At 47.7% G+C, this 19,112-nt stretch overlaps 1 protein-coding gene across 1 annotated transcript in view; it reads right to left on the reverse strand.

Moving 5' to 3' along the window:
- Positions 1–19,112, reverse strand: part of LOC139413870 (vesicle-associated membrane protein-associated protein B-like) — a 41,206-nt gene that overhangs the window by 6,134 nt on the left and 15,960 nt on the right. Inside the window, exons 3-4 of the mRNA XM_071161698.1 lie at positions 10,041–10,144; positions 7,151–7,231 (exon numbers count right to left, since the gene is read on the reverse strand). Coding sequence (XP_071017799.1) covers positions 7,151–7,231; positions 10,041–10,144 — 185 coding nt within the window. The remainder of the gene's footprint in view (positions 1–7,150; positions 7,232–10,040; positions 10,145–19,112) is intronic.

Consider the following 19,112-nt stretch of genomic DNA (forward strand, 5'->3'; position numbering starts at 1 on the left):
TAAGGCTGGGGCTATGGCTGGGGTTATGGCTGGGGTTATGGCTGGGGCTATGGCTGGGGCTATGGCTGGGGTTATGGCTGGGGCTATGGCTGGGGCTATGGCTGGGGTTATGGCTGGGGCTATGGCTGGGGTTATGGCTGGGGTTATGGCTGGGGCTGGGGTTATGGCTGGGGCTGGGGTTATGGCTGGGGCTATGGCTGGGGTTATGGCTGGGGCTGGGGTTATGGCTGGGGCTGGGGTTATGGCTGGGGTTATGGCTGGGGTTATGGCTGGGGTTATGGCTGGGGCTATGGCTGGGGTTATGGCTGGGGTTATGGTCATGGCTGGGGTTATGGCTGGGGCTATGGCTGGGGTTATGGTCATGGCTGGGGCTATGGCTGGGGCTATGGCTGGGGCTATGGCTGGGGTTATGGCTGGGGCTATGGCTGGGGCTATGGCTGGGGCTATGGCTGGGGTTATGGTCATGGCTGGGGTTATGGCTGGGGCTATGGCTGGGGTTATGGTCATGGCTGGGGTTATGGCTGGGGCTATGGCTGGGGTTATGGCTGGGGTTATGGTCATGGCTGGGGCTATGGCTGGGGCTATGGTTGGGGCTATGGCTGGGGCTATGGCTGGGGCTATGGCTGGGGCTATGGCTGGGGTTATGGCTGGGGCTATGGCTGGGGCTTAATCCTGGGGTTATGGCTGGGGCTGGGGCTGGGGTTTTGGCTGGGGCTATGGCTGGGGCTGGGGTTATGGATGGGGTTATGGCTGGGGTTATGGCTGGGGCTATGGCTGGGGTTATGGCTGGGGCTATGGCTAAGGCTGGGGCTATGGCTGGGGTTATGGCCGGGGTTATGGCCGGGGTTATGGCGGGGGTTATGGCGGGGGTTATGGCTGGGGTTATGGCTGGGGCTATGGCTGGGGTTATGGCTGGGGCTATGGCTGGGGTTATGGCTGGGGTTATGGCTGGGGCTGGGGTTATGGCTGGGACTGGGGTTATGGCTGGGGCTATGGCTGGGGTTATGGCTGGGGCTGGGGTTATGGCTGGGGCTGGAGATATGGCTGGGGTTATGGCTGGGGCTATGGCTGGGGTTATGGCTGGTGTTATGGCTGGGGCTATGGCTGGGGTTATGGCTATGGCTGGGGCTGGGGTTATGGCTGGGGCTATGGCTGGGGCTATGGCTGGGGTTAAGGCTGGGGCTGGGGTTATGGCTGGGGCTATGGCTGGGGTTATGGCTGGGGCTGGGGTTATGGCTGGGGCTGGGGCTATGGCTGGGGTTATGGCTGGGGTTATGGCTGGGGCTGGGGTTATGGCTGGGGCTGGGGCTATGGCTGGGGTTATGGTTGGGGCTATGGCTGGGGTTATGGCTGGGGCTATGGCTGGGGTTATGGCTGGGGCTGGGGTTATGGCTGGGGCTGGGCTTATGGCTGGGGCTATGGCTGAGGTTATGGCTGGGGCTGGGGTTATGGCTGGGGCTGGGGTTATGGCTGGGGTTATGGCTGGGGCTATGGCTGGGGTTATGGCTGGGGTTATGGCTGGGGCTATGGCTGGGGTTATGGCTGGGGTTATGGTCATGGCTGGGGTTATGGCTGGGGCTATGGCTGGGGTTATGGTCATGGCTGGGGCTATGGCTGGGGCTATGGCTGGGGCTATGGCTGGGGTTATGGCTGGGGCTATGGCTGGGGCTATGGCTGGGGTTATGGTCATGGCTGGGGTTATGGCTGGGGCTATGGCTGGGGTTATGGTCATGGCTGGGGTTATGGCTGGGGCTATGGCTGGGGTTATGGCTGGGGTTATGGTCATGGCTGGGGCTATGGCTGGGGCTATGGTTGGGGCTATGGCTGGGGCTATGGCTGGGGCTATGGCTGGGGTTATGGCTGGGGTTATGGCTGGGGCTATGGCTGGGGTTATGGCTGGGGCTATGGCTGGGGCTATGGCTGGGGTTATGGCTGGGGCTATGGCTGGGGCTATGGCTGGGGTTATGGCTGGGGCTATGGCTGGGGCTGGGGTTATGGCTGGGGTTATGGCTGGGGTTATGGCTGGGGCTATGGCTGGGGCTATGGCTGGGGTTATGGCTGGGGCTATGGTTGGGGCTGGGGTTATGGCTGGGGCTATGGCTGGGGCTGGGGTTATGGCTGGGGTTATGGCTGGGGTTATGGCTGGGGCTATGGCTGGGGCTATGGCTGGGGTTATGGCTGGGGCTATGGCTAAGGCTGGGGCTATGGCTGGGGTTATGGCTGGGGTTATGGCTGGGGCTATGGCTGGGGCTATGGCTGGGGTTATGGCTGGGGTTATGGCTGGGGCTATGGCTGGGGTTATGGCTGGGGCTATGGCTGGGGTTATGGCTGGGGTTATGGCTGGGGCTGGGGTTATGGCTGGGGCTGGGGTTATGGCTGGGGCTGGGGTTATGGCTGGGGCTATGGCTGGGGTTATGGCTGGGGCTGGGGTTATGGCTGGGGCTGGGGTTATGGCTGGGGTTATGGCTGGGGCTATGGCTGGGGTTATGGCTGGGGCTATGGCTGGGGTTATGGCTGGGGTTATGGTCATGGCTGGGGTTATGGCTGGGGCTATGGCTGGGGTTATGGCTGGGGTTATGGTCATGGCTGGGGCTATGGCTGGGGCTATGGCTGGGGCTATGGCTGGGGTTATGGCTGGGGCTATGGCTGGGGCTATGGCTGGGGCTATGGCTGGGGTTATGGTCATGGCTGGGGTTATGGCTGGGGCTATGGCTGGGGTTATGGTCATGGCTGGGGTTATGGCTGGGTCTTTGGCTTGGGTTATGGCTGGGGTTATGGTCATGGCTGGGGTTATGGCTGGGGCGATGGCTGGGGCTATGGCTGGGGTTATGGTCATGGCTGGGGTTATGGCTGGGGCTATGGCTGGGGTTATGGTCATGGCTGGGGTTATGGCTGGGGCTATGGCTGGGGTTATGGCTGGGGTTATGGTCATGGCTGGGGCTATGGCTGGGGCTATGGCTGGGGCTATGGCTGGGGCTATGGCTGGGGCTATGGCTGGGGCTATGACTGGGGCTATGGCTGGGGCTATGGCTATGGCTGGGGCTATGGCTGGGGTTTTGGCTGGGGCTATGGCTGGGGCTATGGCTGGGGCTATGGCTGGGGCTGGGGTTATGGCTGGGGCTATGGCTGGGGTTATGGCTGGGGCTATGGCTGGGGCTGGGGCTATGGCTGGGGCTATGGCTGGGGCTGGGGTTATGGCTGGGGTTATGGCTGGGGTTATGGCTGGGGCTATGGCTGGGGTTATGGCTGGGGCTATGGCTAAGGCTGGGGCTATGGCTGGGGTTATGGCTGGGGTTATGGCTGGGGCTATGGCTGGGGCTATGGCTGGGGTTATGGCTGGGGTTATGGCTGGGGCTATGGCTGGGGTTATGGCTGGGGCCATGGCTGGGGCTATGGCTGGGGTTATGGCTGGGGTTATGGCTGGGGCTGGGGTTATGGCTGGGGCTATGGCTGGGGTTATGGCTGGGGCTGGGGTTATGGCTGGGGCTGGGGTTATGGCTGGGGTTATGGCTGGGGCTATGGCTGGGGTTATGGTCATGGCTGGGGTTATGGCTGGGGCTATGGCTGGGGTTATGGCTGGGGTTATGGTCATGGCTGGGGCTATGGCTGGGGCTATGGCTGGGGCTATGGCTGGGGCTATGGCTGGGGTTATGGCTGGGGCTATGGCTGGGGTTATGGTCATGGCTGGGGTTATGGCTGGGGCTATGGCTGGGGTTATGGCTGGGGTTATGGCTGGGGTTATGGTCATGGCTGGGGCTATGGCTGGGGCTATGGCTATGGTTGGGGCTATGGCTGGGGCTATGGCTGGGGCTATGGCTGGGGCTATGGCTGGGGCTATGGCTGGGGTTATGGCTGGGGCTATGGCTGGGGCTATGGCTGGGGTTATGGCTGGGGCTATGGCTGGGGCTATGGCTGGGGCTTAATCCTGGGGTTATGGCTGGGGCTGGGGTTATGGCTGGGGCTATGGCTGGGGCTGGGGTTATGGATGGGGTTATGGCTGGGGTTATGGCTGGGGCTATGGCTGGGGTTATGGCTAAGGCTGGGGCTATGGCTGGGGCTATGGCTGGGGTTATGGCCGGGGTTATGGCTGGGGTTATGGCTGGGGTTATGGCTGGGGCTATGGCTGGGGTTATGGCTGGGGTTATGGCTGGGGTTATGGCTAGGGTTATGGCTGGGGCTGGGGTTATGGCTGGGGCTGGGGTTATGGCTGGGGCTGGGGTTATGGCTGGGGCTATGGCTGGGGTTATGGCTGGGGCTGGGGTTATGGCTGGGGCTGGAGATATGGCTGGGGTTATGGCTGGGGCTATGGCTGGGGTTATGGCTGGTGTTATGGCTGGGGTTAAGGCTGGGGCTGGGGTTATGGCTGGGGCTATGGCTGGGGTTATGGCTGGGGCTGGGGTTATGGCTGGGGCTGGGGTTATGGCTGGGGCTGGGGCTATGGCTGGGGTTATGGCTGGGGTTATGGCTGGGGCTGGGGTTATGGCTGGGGCTGGGGTTATGGCTGGGGCTGGGGCTATGGCTGGGGTTATGGCTGGGGCTGGGGTTATGGCTGGGGCTGGGGTTATGGCTGGGGCTATGGCTGGGGCTGGGGCTATGGCTGGGGCTATGGCTGGGGCTATGGCTGGGGCTATGGCTGAGGTTATGGTTGGGGCTATGGCTGAGGTTATGGTTGGGGCTATGGCTGGGGCTGGGGTTATGGCTGGGGCTGGGGTTATGGCTGGGGCTATGGCTGGGGTTATGGCTGGGGTTATGGCTGGGGTTATGGCTGGGGCTATGGCTGGGGCTATGGCTGGGGCTGGGGCTATGGCTGGGGCTATGGCTGGGGTTATGGTTGGGGCTATGGCTGGGGCTATGGCTGGGGTTATGGCTATGGCTGGGGCTATGGCTGGGGCTATGGCTGGGGTTATGGCTGGGGTTATGGCTGGGGCTGGGGTTATGGCTGGGGCTATGGCTGGGGCTATGGCTGGGGCTATGGCTGGGGTTATGGCTGGGGTTATGGTTATGGCTGGGGTTATGGCTGGGGTTATGGTTATGGCTGGGGTTATGGCTGGGGTTATGGCTGGGGTTATGGTTATGGCTGGGGTTATGCCTGGGGTCATGGTTATGGCTGGGGTTATGGTTATGGCTGGGGTTATGGTTATGGCTGGGGTTATGGCTGGGGTTATGGCTGGGGTTATGGCTGGGGTTAGGGTTATGGCTGGGGTTATGGCTGGGGTTAGGGTTATGGCTGGGGTTATGGCTGGGGTTATGGCTGGGGTTATGGTTATGGCTGGGGTTATGGCTGGGGTTATGGTTATGGCTTGGGTTATGGCTGGGGTTATGGTTATGGCTGGGGTTATGGTTATGGCTGGGGTTATGGCTGGGGTTATGGTTATGGCTGGGGTTATGGTTATGGCTGGGGTTATGGTTATGGCTGGGGTTATGGTTATGGCTGGGGTTATGGTTATGGCTGGGGTTATGGTTATGGCTGGGGTTATGGCTGGGGTTATGGCTGGGGTTATGGTTATGGCTGGGGTTATGGTTATGGCTGGGGTTATGGTTATGGCTGGGGTTATGGCTGGGGTTATGGTTATGGCTGGGGTTATGGTTATGGCTGGGGTTATGGCTGGGGTTATGGCTGGGGTTATGGCTGGGGCTATGGCTGGGGTTATGGCTGGGGTTATGGCTGGGGTTATGGCTGGGGTTATGGCTGGGGCTATGGCTGGGGTTATGGCTGGGGTTATGGCTGGGGTTATGGTTATGGCTGGGGTTATGGTTATGGCTGGGGTTATGGCTGGGGTTATGGTTATGGCTGGGGTTATGGCTGGGGCTGGGGTTATGGCTGGGGTTATGTTCATGGCTGGGGTTATGGCTGGGGTTATGGCTGGGGTTATGGTTATGGCAAGACAAGGGGAGCTCTGCCTCGACTCCTGATGACAGGGATTTTCTCTACTAAATCACTTGAGTTTTAGAGACGTGTAACAGATGAGACGGAGCGACAGGGAAAGAAAAATACGTGTGTGTGAGAAAAACAAGGAAGAGGGAAGATGACAGAAGATGGTAAATATGCAGTTGAAAAAAATCTGGTTGAGAGAATGGCAAGAGTGTGCAACGCTGTCATCAAGGCAAAGGGGGGCTACTTCTAAAATATATTTAGATTTTTTTAAACACTTTTTAGCTTACTTCATGATTCCATTTGTGTTATTTCATAGTTTTGACGTCTTCACAATTATTCTACAACATAGTCCAAACTTTTTAATGGTACTTTACATTTTAAGTTTGTTCACAGACTGTATTTAACGGCAATTAAATATTTTAGGCTGAAATGATCCCCAACTCCCGATTGTTCACTATGTCCCCTAAATCAGTAAGGCACATTCCGTCATATGATGTGGGAGTGTCATGCTGTTAAATGATTCTGGGACAAGTTACAAAATTAATTTCAAAATTATTCCTGACAAAATATTGGTTCTCACTCTCTCTCTCTCCCATTTAACCAGTGGATATAGCTACTATTAGAATCTCTGGATGTTATGGCGGGAGTCTCAGGAGATGGATGGGTGGGAGGGAGGGAGGACTGACAAGCAACCTCGGTTGCTGGGTGGGAAACATGGTTTTAGGGTGGGGAGGGTGGAAGGAGACTGAGGGTGAGAATGTGTTAGGGTTATCTTTGTATGCATTTCTCTGAGTGTTTTTTTTTGTGTGTGAATTATGAACATATCTGAATGATTATGACTTACACCTGTACCATTAACCCCTCTCCTGAAAACTAAATAAAAAGTTGGTCCCAAACCCCCCCCCGGTAGTTTTGTATTGGAGAGGGCAGTCCATACGCACAGAGGGTCTGGAATGGTTAAGATCCCCCTCCCAATATGTTCTACAACTAATAAAACATTTCAGAAAAAGGCTCAGTGCTGTTATCCTTGCAAAGGTTGAGGTATTGAAAACAGGGGTGTCAATCATTTTGACCCCTACCTTTTTGAGAAAAAACTTGTTTAACAAAATCAATTTATCTGACAAATTAGTATAAAATAATATAAATTCCCCATTTATTTGAGCATACAATACGGCTCAGTAGTTGAATTATGTATTTTATAGTAGGCTGTCATTTTTTTGGGAGGCAACTATATAAATATTGCAAGAGAGAAGTAATAAGAGACTATGAACCCACCGTTTTCTCGTTCTCCGCCGGCAGCTCAAAGACACACCTCAGTTTGGAGTCCATCAGCTCTTCTGGCTTTGCCTCCTTCCACTGCAGAGAGAGAGGGAGAGACCACAGCCAACGTGAGCCCAAGACCGGGGAAAGCAAACTGGACAGTGGTTTACCGGCAGTGAGATTTTTTCCCCCATTGTCTTCCTTCTCCACTTGTGTGAAGTGTTTATCAAACCTTTCTGTTCTGTCACAATCAAGAGGCTTCAGACTCGGCAGTGTTTTGTTTTTCACTACGTTTGGGCCGTATCCATATTTTCATACTGTCCTTGTGTCATCCCGGAGTATGCGGTATTACAGGCACTGAACATAAGGTTGCTATTTTAAAAAACGCAAAAGACCCCACTGAGTCTCTGTAATCCAAAGGTTAGCAATGCTGTTAGCGAATTGCTAATGAGCACATGCAAACATTTTATACAGGACAGACATCCCAGCTCATAAACTTACACATGTAACAAGAAAATGCTACTCACAGTTTTCTGCACAAAACTAATCTTACACAGAAAGGATCTTGATCCAGGTTGGAATTCTCTGCTGTTATCAAGAAAAGCTTGATTTTGCACAAAGATTACCACTTGGATAACTAGCTACTAAGTTAGCAGACCAAATGCACAATTGCAATTTAGACACAGTTAACTTAATAGTTAAGATATCTGTCTGGAAAATATTTAGTTGTGAAGTGTTTCCAGATCATTGCATGCTGCACAACAGTGAGAGTGGCTCACGAACAGGGTGGGGTCAAGTCCATTTAAATTCCAGTCAATTCAGGAAGTACAATGAATTCCAAACTTTAATTCCAATGCCTTTCAATGAGGAAAATCTGGAATTGGAATTTGGTTAACTTCCTGAATTGACAGGAACTGAAATGGAATTGATCCCCAACCCTGCTCACGAGGCTTGGGTCTCTCGTCGTTGTGCGCTTGGAAACAAACAACGTGATGGCTCAGCTGATTCAGGGAACTACTGGTAAGCTTCATAATGAAAAATAATCAAACACATAAATTGAAGAACGCGATCTGATTTATTTCATAACCGAGTGCCCAAGTTGACTGCAGATATTTACTTAAAAAATCTAAATAAATATGACAATTAAATAAAAAACTGATCTTTAGTTACTGCATTGTAGTATTAAAAAACTACAATGTGAGGTAAAGACACACGCAAGTACAGTGCCTTGCGAAAGTATTCGGCCCCCTTGAACTTTGCGACCTTTTGCCACATTTCAGGCTTCAAACATAAAGATATAAAACTGTATTTTTTTGTGAAGAATCAACAACAAGTGGGACACAATCATAAAGTGGAACGACATTTATTGGATATTTCAAACGTTTTTAACAAATCAAAAACTGAAAAATTGGGCGTGCAAAATTATTCAGCCCCCTTAAGTTAATAATTTGTAGCGCCACCTTTTGCTGCGATTACAGCTGTAAGTCGCTTGGGGTATGTCTCTATCAGTTTTGCACATCGAGAGACTGAAATTTTTTCCCATTCCTCCTTGCAAAACAGCTCGAGCTCAGTGAGGTTGGATGGCTTCAGTGTCTTTAGACATTTTTGTCAGATGTTAACATGGAATACTGAAGTTTTGCAGTGGTCTGATACTCCTTCCATTTCAACATTATCGCTTGCACAGTGCTCCTTGGGATGTTTAAAGCTTGGGAAATCCTCTCATCGCTGTTGGTGATCCCACCACCGTCGTGTCGTCAGCAAACTTGATGATGGTGTTGGAGTCGTGCTTAGCCACGCAGACGTGGGTAAACAGGAAATACAGGAGGGGGTTAAGCACCCACCCCTGGAGGGCCCCCGTGTTGAGGGTCAGCGTGACGGATGTGTTGTTGCCTACCGGCCTGTCAGGAAGTCCAGGATACAGTTGCAGAGGGACGTATTCAGTCCCAGGGTCCTAAGCTTGGTGACAAGCTTAGAGGGCACTATGGTGCTGAGGAACAGCATTCTCACAGGTATTCCTCTTGTCCAGGTAGGAGAGGGCAGTGTGGAGAGCAATTCAGATTGCATTGTCTATGGTTCTGTTGGGGCGGTATGCAAATTGGAGTGGGTCTAGCGTGTCTGGGATAATGTAGTTGATGTGTGCCATGACCGGCCTTTCAAAGCACTTCATGATTACAGATGTGAGTGCTGCAGGGTGGTAGTCATTTTGGCATGAAGCCTTAAGAGTTCTTGGAAACAGGAATGATGGTGGTCAACTTGAGACGTGGGGATATCAGTCATATTGGTATTGTCAGATAATTGTTAGAAATGCACAATATATCCGTCATGTTGGTATTGTCAGATAATTGTCAGGTAAGCACAATATATTTGTCATGTTGGTATTGGCAGATGATTGTCAGGTAAGCACAATATATTCGTCATGTTGGTATTGGCAGATGATTGTCAGGTAAGCACAATATATTCGTCATGTTGGTATTGGCAGATGATTGTCAGGTAAGCACAATATATTCGTCATGTTGGTATTGGCAGATGATTGTCAGGTAAGCACAATATATTCGTCATGTTGGTATTGGCAGATGATTGTCAGGTAAGCACAATATATTCGTCATGTTGGTATTGGCAGATGATTGTCAGGTAAGCACAATATATTCGTCATGTTGGTATTGGCAGATGATTGTCAGGTATGTACAATATACTAGTCATATCAGCAGATGTGTTCAGGTAAAAATATCTATGCTATAATTAACGGCCCAGATTTCCATATTGGTGCAATTTCTTCTTTAGTATGCGTGTGTGTGTGTGTGTGTGTGTGTGTGTGTGTGTGAGTGAGTGAGAGAGAGAGAGACAGAGAGAGAGAGACAGAGAGAGAGAGACAGAGAGAGGACGGTGACAGGACAGACACACTCACCACTCCCTCCATGTCTGTCATTTCGGGGGGGGCCAGCATGGACTGCACCATGAACTTGTGTTTGCTTTTCTCGTTGGGGTCGTAGTCAAAAGGCTGCAGCATCACTGGGAGAAGGGCACAGCAGAAAGAAACATAAATATACATACAGAATTGTGTTCCTTAGGCACAAAACTGAAGAAACCTGAAAGAGGAGGGGCCTGCTTGGACCTGTCCATTAAGAAACCCAGATTTTCGTTTTGCATTTCAAAATGTTTTGCTATTGTTTGCCCTAGGTCTATGAGCTTTGGGACAGCAGAGCGTCTCTATAGCGGAGTGGTGCTTATATATGATCCCTTACCAGACAATAGCAAAGTTGTCTGGTGGGTGAAAAGAATATGACTGTTGAAAATGTGCATGCATGTTCAAGGTCAATGAGCGTTATAGGGATAGTGTGAGATTTTGTCAATTGGATGTCTCTGCGTGCAGTTGGATTGAAGTTGCTAACTTGCGTTAGCGTAATGACTGGTAGTCCATGGGATCAGACTTCCACAAACTCCCATTCATTGCGCTAACGCTAGTTAGCAATCACTCGCGAAACTACCTTCAACTTCAATAAAATGCGTGCTTTTGTCAGCACATTCTCCTAATTCTGTGTTTCAGTTGAAGTACTCTGATTTGAAGGAGATTTATTAACAAGTATTCAAACGATAAACGATGTGGTACCCTATTCCTGTTATAGCGCATAAAGGCTCTGGTCAAAAGTAGTGCACTATAAAGGGAATAGGGTGCCATTTGGGGATGTGATATATTCATGTTACCATGACTGCAAAACATTGATGGATCTACATAACTCCCCACTGATGGCAATTTTTCTAACAGCTTCAATGTTTTTCACTTTAACATTACAAATTGCCCTAATAAAAAACAGGTGTGTCTGAAAATGATTTTACCCATCGTCTCTTCACATCATCCAATCAAGAGTTATTTGATGTCATCCCAATGACCAAAAGGTATTTTCAAGCTGTTCAAATGATTTACAATGATCACTTTCTTATGTTGGCGTCTCAACTGCTCTGGCAGGGAATAAAATGGGTATTGATGGGTAATCTTTTTCCTCATATTCATTACTGTTTTAAGAGGAGCGCGTTTGGACTCAAAGGGGCTGCGCGTTTAACATCAATGCCGACTGTGGGAATGATTTCGGGGGAGCTATGGCTAACTTTCATTCAAAACAAATGACCTCTTCATTTCAAAGCCAGTGCTAGCACTCTCAGATGTGGCGAACTAGGACGGCTCTCGTATATGGCACTTGCCAATTCTCTCCGGAGTACAAAAAACTTCACAAGTGTTCTTGTATGCCATTACGGCAATCAAGCAAGTTCAATATTGCAAACCAAAAACAGACGGCTGAAACAGATTGACATCCTGTTGCAGTCAGACCCAATTTGCGCAGCAATCCACCCTGGGTCCAAAGGGAAGGAAAACATGGACGTTCTTGGAGGGTCATTAAATAACCTAAAATAAGTCCCAAATTTGGCAAAAAATATTTTTAAAAACTCACACGCTTTGAATGACAACTAAACCAGTCCTGACAGCTCCTTTTTATCCTGTGATATATTATGGACACCTTCATATGGGGGATAACGTTCCTAATATTCAAAGAAGTTAATTGTAGTAAAAACAGAAAATTATTTGCTCTTTTTCCTTACTGGTTGTTGATTAAATAGAGCTATTAGAAGAGGGAGAGTTGGGAGTGCTTAAATGATTGGCTCCCTGGGGACTAAACTATGGAATTATTATCCATATCAACCTCAAAGTCTGCTAGTGGATCCATTCACAAAGGAAAGACCGAGGGAGGCCATGACTACTGCTAAATACCACAAGCTACGACTGAGAGAACAAGGGCCCCAAGCACTCTGAAAGCTATAGGGATAGACAGAGAAAAAAGGGCCCCAAGCACTCTGAAAGCTATAATGATTGACAGAGAAAAAGGGCCCCAAGCACTCTGAAAGCTATAGTGATAGGATTGTATGGTTAGACCTATAGGCTACTTCCAGCATTCCAGCAGAGATTAGTATATACAGCGGGGCAAAAAAGTATTTAGTCAGCCACCAATTGTGCAAGTTCTCCCACTAAAAAAGATGAGAGAGGCCTGTAATTTTCATCATAGGTACACTTCAACTATGACAGACAAAATGAGAAAAAAAATCCAGAAAATCACATTGTAGGATTTTTTATGAATTAATTTGCAAATTATGGTGGAAAATAAGCATTTGGTCACCTACTAACAAGCAAGATTTCTGGCTCTCACAGGCCTGTAACTTCTCCTTTAAGAGGCTCCTCTGTCCTCCACTTGTTACCTGTATTAATGACACCTGTTTGAACTTGTTATCAGTATAAAGGACACCTGTCCACAACCTCAAACAGTCACACTCCAAACTCCATTATGGCCAAGATCAAAGAGCTTTCAAAGGACACCAGAAACAAAATTGTAGACTTGCACCAGGCTGGGAAGACTGAATCTGCAATAGGTAAGCAGCTTGGTTTGAAGAAATCAACTATGGGAGCAATTATTAGGAAATGGAAGACATACAAGACCACTGATAATCTCCCTCGATCTGGGGCTCCACGCAAGATCTCACCCCGTTGGGTCAAAATGATCACAAGAACGGTGAGCAAAAATCCCAGAACCACACGGGGGGACCTAGTGAATAACCTGCAGAGAGCTGGGACCAAAGTAACAAAGCCTACCATCAGTAACACACTACGCAGCCAGGGACTCAAATCCTGCAGTGCCAGATGTGTCCCCCTGCTTAAGCCAGTACATGTACAGGCCCGTCTGAAGTTTGCTAGAGAGCATTTGGATGATCCAGAAGAAGATTGGGAGAATGTCATATGGTCAGATGAAACCAAAATATAACTTTTTGGTAAAATCTCAACTCGTCGTGTTTGGAGGACAAAGAATGCTGAGTTGCATCCAAAGAACACCATACCTACTGTGAAGCATGGGGGTGGAAACATCATGCTTTGGGGCTGTTTTTCTGCAAAGGGACCAGGATGACTGATCCGTGTAAAGGAAAGAATGAATGGGGCCATGTATCGTGAGATTTTGAGTGAAAACCTCCTTCCATCAGCAAGGGCATTGAAGATGAAACGTGGCTGGGTCTTTCAGCATGACAATGATCCCAAACACACCGCCCGGGCAACGAAGGAGTGGCTTCGTAAGAAGCATTTCAAGGTCCTGGAGTGGTCTAGCCAGTCTCCAGATCTCAACCCCATAGAAAATCTTTGGAGGGAGTTGAAAGTCCGTGTTGCCCAGCAACAGCCCCAAAACATCATTGCTCTAGAGGAGATCTGCATGGAGGAATGGGCCAAAATACCAGCAACAGTGTGTGAAAACCTTGTGAAGACTTACAGAAAACGTTTGACCTCTGTCATTGCCAACAAAGGGTATATAACAAAGTATTGAGATAAACTTTTGTTATTGACCAAATACTTATTTTCCACCATAATTTGCAAATAAATTCATTAAGCCATATTCAAAATCCTACAGTGTGATTTTCAGGATTTCTTTTCTCATTTTGTCTGTCATAGTTGAAGTGTACCTATGATGAAAATTACAGGCCTCTCTCATCTTTTTAAGTGGGAGAACTTGCACAATTGGTGGCTGACTTAATACTTTTTTGCCCCAATGTATAGCACTTTTGCCTCTGAAAGTACCCTTAAACTAAAAAGGGGTCCCCTAAGTGGAAGAAGTATTGTGCAGAAATTATATTGTTAGCTTAGCTAAGGATTGTGTGGTTTCAAGAGTTAAGAAATTGATTGAATTTCCATTTGTACTGTATAGCAATAATTAATATGCAGTTCAAGAAGAAATATCCAAAACTCTGTAATGTTCCTTAGTGGTTTCTTGAGACACACCATCTCAATGACCCGCTGGTGAGCATTAGAGTTGTGGATATTTCTTCCTTCAAGTAATGTCCCATCCAAATGGAGTGAGATGATTCATTAAGCAACTTCATCACTCTAGATACTGATCTACATCTTGATCGGGAGATTGGATCTCTCACAACAATAATGTGGACCAATAATGTGGACCAATAATGTGTCCTGAGGAAAAAATTGGCAAAACATTGGCCAGCCATAAGGAAAGGAATTGCCTAAGCTTTTTCTATAGAATGTTGAAATGTCTTGAGGGCTTAAAACTCCTTCAATTTGTTGACACAAGGCCCCTCTCGGTGCTTTCGAGAGCTCTATAGTTTCTAGGGCTGGGAATTACCAGGGACCTCGCGATTCGATATTAGCACGATACTTAGGTGCCGATACAATATGTATTGCAATTCTCACGATTCTACGTGTATTGCGATTCGATACTGCGATTGTATTGCGATTTGATGTTACAAACATATTGCTCACTATATGTCTGTTGCAGAGGGGCAAGAGAGAGACATGAGAAAACAGAAAATGAGTTGGAAATAAAAAGTGCTGAAACCATGTTACAATATGTAACTGTATCGATCCCCAATCACTAATATTTTATCATAAAACAGCAGCACAATACCAATCAAGTTGAGCATCTCTGTGGTGTGCGTTTAACATATAACGTTTTGTGGGGGTTAACCTAAGCTTTAAAAGCACAGTGTGTGTCTCCAACTGAGCCTGCAAATGACACATTAGGGATTTTAGATATACTTTGGCAAAGTGTTCCCTTTCGGTCTAGGCAAAGCGTTCCCTTTTGGTCTAGGCAAAGCGTTCCCTTTTGGTCTAGGCAAAGTGAATTTCCACATTGCCTTTTGTGCTAATCTGTTTACAATTAGAGAGAAAAGCCTCTGTTGGAGGAGAAGGGCTGTGGCTGTCTGAACCCGGGGTTCTTTGTCGCCCACTACAGATTCCCTTGGCGACTCGAAGTGTGGCCTGAAACTGAATCCAGCCAGTGAAAATGGAGCTGGTGGCAGCAAATAGCCATGTTAGTGGACTCTAGCCAGGTCCTGTCTCCCTCAAAGAGCAGTCCCAGGGTGAGAACACAGCTGTTGGTCCAAGGGGGGCAGAGAGAGAACCCCATCTCAAGCCAACAGAATTTCTCAATCCGTCGTTTTTCCATGCTCTCCTACTATCTAGCTGTTTATTTATTTTTTAACCTTTACTTAACTAGGCAAGTCAGTTAAGAACAAACTCTTATTTTCAATGACGGCCTAGGAACAGTGGGTTAACTGCCTGTTATTAGTGGGCTTGATGTGGTGAAGAGAATGTATATTACTGCAGGGGTTGCCATTAAGCTCTTAAAGGCACCTGCCCATCAGGCAAGTCCAGTTAATGTTTTACTTTTCCAAAGGTCGTGGTCACTTGCCCCAAAAATGTAAATGGTCTGTTACATGGTCAACGGTTAAAATGGCAAGTACCTTTCATTTTAACATTGTTTGAATACGCCAGCACACTTATAACAACATTCAAACCCAATTTTTTAAATAACTTGCATGCAATTCTGTAAGGAAGTTCCATTACTTAGACATACTTCTGTTGAAAGGGGTTAAAGTTACACAGTACCAGTGAAAAGTTTGGACACACCTACTCATTCAAGGGTTTTTCTTTATTTTTTTTACTATTTTCTACATTGTAGAATAATAGGGAAGACATCAAAACGATGAAATAACACATATTGAATCATGTAGTAACCAAACAAATTGTTAAACAAATCAAAATATATTTATATTTGAGATTCTTCAAAGTAGCTACCCTTTGTCTTGATGACAGCTTTGCACACTCTTTGCATTCTCTCAACCAGCCTCATGAGGTAGTCACCTGGTATGCATTTCAATTAACATGTGTGCCTTGTTAAAAGTGAATTTGCGGAATTTCTTTCCTTCTTAATGCGTTTGAGACAATCAGTTGTGTTGTGAAAAGGTAGGGATGGTATACAGAAGATGGCCCTATTTGGTAAAATACCAAGTCCATTTTATGGCAAGAACAGCTCAAATAAGCAAAGAGAAACGACAGTCCTTCATTACTTTAAGACATGAAGGTCAGTCAGTCTGAAAAATGTCAAGAACTTTGAAGGTTTCTTCAAGTGCAGCCACAAAAACCATCAAGCGCTATGATAAAACTGGCTCTCATGAGGACCGTCACAGGAAAGGAAGACCCCCAGAGTTACCTCTGCTGCAGAGGATTAGTTCATTAGAGTTACCAGCATCAGAAATTGCAGCACAAATAAATGCTTCAAAGAGTTCAAGTAACAGACACATCTCAACATCAACTGTTCAGGAGACTGTGTGAATCAGGCCTTCATGGTCGAATTGCCACAAAGAAACCACTACTAAGTATCCCCCTTTCCCAATCCCTTGCTAAAGGACACCATCCTGTAGCACAAACTCCAAAAGGTTATGGGACACTAAAGTCCATGGAGAATAAGAGCACCTCCTCCCAGCTGCCCACTGCACTGAGGCTAGGAAACACTGTCACCACTGATACATCTACGATAATCGAGAATTTTAATAAGCATTTTTCTATGGATGGCCATGCTCTCTACCTGGCTACCCCTACCCGGTCGGTCAACAGCTCTGCACCCCCCACAGCAACTTGCCCAAGCTTCCCTCATTTCTCCTTCACCCAAATCCAGATAGCTGATGTTCTGAAAGAGCTGCAAAATCTGGACCCCTACAAATCAGCTGGGCTAGACAATCTGGACCCTGTCTTTCTAAAATTATCCGCCACAATTGTTGCAACCCCTATTACTAGCCTGTTCAAACTCTCTTTCGTATCGTCTGAGATCCCTAAAGATTGGAAAGCTGCCGCGGTCATCCCTCTCATCAATGGGGGAGACACTCCAGACGCAAACTGCTACAGACCTATATCTATCCTACCCTGCCTTTCTAAAGTCTTCGAAAGCCAAGTTAACAAACAGATCCCTGACCATTTTGAATCCCACCGTACCTTCTCCACTATGCAATCTGGTTTCCGAGCTCAGCCACGCTCAAGGTCCTAAACGATATCATAACTACCATCGATAAAAGACAATACTGTGCAGCCGTCTTCATCAACCTGGCCAAGGCTTTCGAATCTCTGTCAATCACCGCATTCTTATCAGCAGACTCAACAGCCTTGGTATCTCACAAATTACTGGCATCACTACTCTGGACGGTTCTTACTTAGAATATGTGGGCAACTACAAATACCTAAGTGTCTGGCTAGACTGTAAACTCTCCTTCCAGACTCACATTAAGCATCTCCAATCCAAAATTAATTCTCGGCTTCCTATTTCGCAACAAAGCATCATTCACTCATGCTGTCAAACATACCCCCGTAAAACTGACTATCCTACCGATCCTTGACTTCGGCGATGTCATTTACAAAATAGCCTCCAACACTCTACTCAGCAAATTAGATGTAGTCTATCCCAGTGCCATCCGTTTTGTCACCAAAGCCCCATTTCCTACTCACCACTGCGACATGTATGCTCTCGTTGGCTGGCCCTCACTTCATGTTCGTCGCCAAACCCACTGGCTCCAGGTCATCTATAAATCTTTGCTAGGTAAAGCTCCGCCTTATCTCAGCTCACTGGTCACCATAGCAGCACCCACCCGTAGCACGCGCTCCAGCAGGTATATGTCACAGGTCATCCACAGAGCCAACTCCTCCTTTGGCTGCCTTTCCTTCCAGTTCTCTGCTGCCGATGACTGGAACAAATTGCAAAAACCACTAAAGCTGGAGTCTTATATCGCCCTCACTAAATTTAGCATCAGCTGTCAGAGCAGCTTACCAATCATTGCACCTTTTTTTTTTTTTTTTTACCTTTATTTAACCAGGCAAGTCAGTTAAGAACAAATTCTTATTTTCAATGACGGCCTGGGAACAGTGGGTTAACTGCCTGTTCAGGGGCAGAACGACAGATGTCAGCTCGGGGGTTTGAACTCGCAACCTTCCGGTTACTAGTCCAACGCTCTAACCACTAGGCTACCCTGCCGCCCCACCTGTACACAGCCCATCTGTAAATAGCACACCCAACTATCTCATCCCCATATTGTTATTTATTTCTTTGCTCCTTTGCACCCCAGTATCTCTACTTGCACATTCATCTTCTGCACATCTATCAGACCAGTGTTTAATTGCTAAACTGTAAATATTTTGCCAATATGGCCTATTTATTGCCTTACCTCCCTGATCTTACTACATTTGCACACACTGTATATAGATTTTGCTATTGTGTTATTGACTGTATGTTTGTTTATCCCATGTGTAACTGTGTTGTTTGTGTCCCACTGCTTTGCTTCATCTTGGCCAGGTGCAGTTGTAAATGAGAACTTGTTCTGGTTAAATAAAAGTGAAATAAATTAAAATTAAAAAAAGATATTGCTCGTGTTTCTTGGCCCAAACAATGTACATTAGACCGGTGGAAATCTGTCCTTTGGTCTGATGAGTCCAAATTTTTAGATTTTTGGTTCCAACCGCTGTGTCTTTGTGAGACGCAGAGTAGGTGAACGGATGATCTCTGCATGTGTACAGTGCCTTGCGAAAGTATTCGGCCCCCTTGAACTTTGCGACCTTTTGCCACATTTCAGGCTTCAAACATAAAGATATAAAACTGTATTTTTTTGTGAAGAATCAACAACAAGTGGGACACAATCATGAAGTGGAACGACATTTATTGGATATTTCAAACTTTTTTAACAAATCAAAAACTGAAAAATTGGGCGTGCAAAATTATTCAGCCCCCTTAAGTTAATACTTTGTAGCGCCACCTTTTGCTGCGATTACAGCTGTAAGTCGCTTGGGGTATGTCTCTATCAGTTTTGCACATTGAGAGACTGACATTTTTTCCCATTCCTCCTTGCAAAACAGCTTGAGCTCAGTGAGGTTGGATGGAGAGCATTTGTGAACAGCAGTTTTCAGTTCTTTCCACAGATTCTCGATTGGATTCAGGTCTAGACTTTGACTTGGCCATTCTAACACCTGGATATGTTTATTTTTGAACCATTCCATTGTAGATTTTGCTTTATGTTTTGGATCATTGTCTTGTTGGAAGACAAATCTCCGTCCCAGTCTCAGGTCTTTTGCAGACTCCATCAGGTTTTCTTCCAGAATGGTCCTGTATTTGGCTCC

This window comes from Oncorhynchus clarkii, chromosome 7, assembly GCF_045791955.1.
Source record: "Oncorhynchus clarkii lewisi isolate Uvic-CL-2024 chromosome 7, UVic_Ocla_1.0, whole genome shotgun sequence".
Lineage (NCBI taxonomy): Eukaryota > Metazoa > Chordata > Actinopteri > Salmoniformes > Salmonidae > Oncorhynchus > Oncorhynchus clarkii.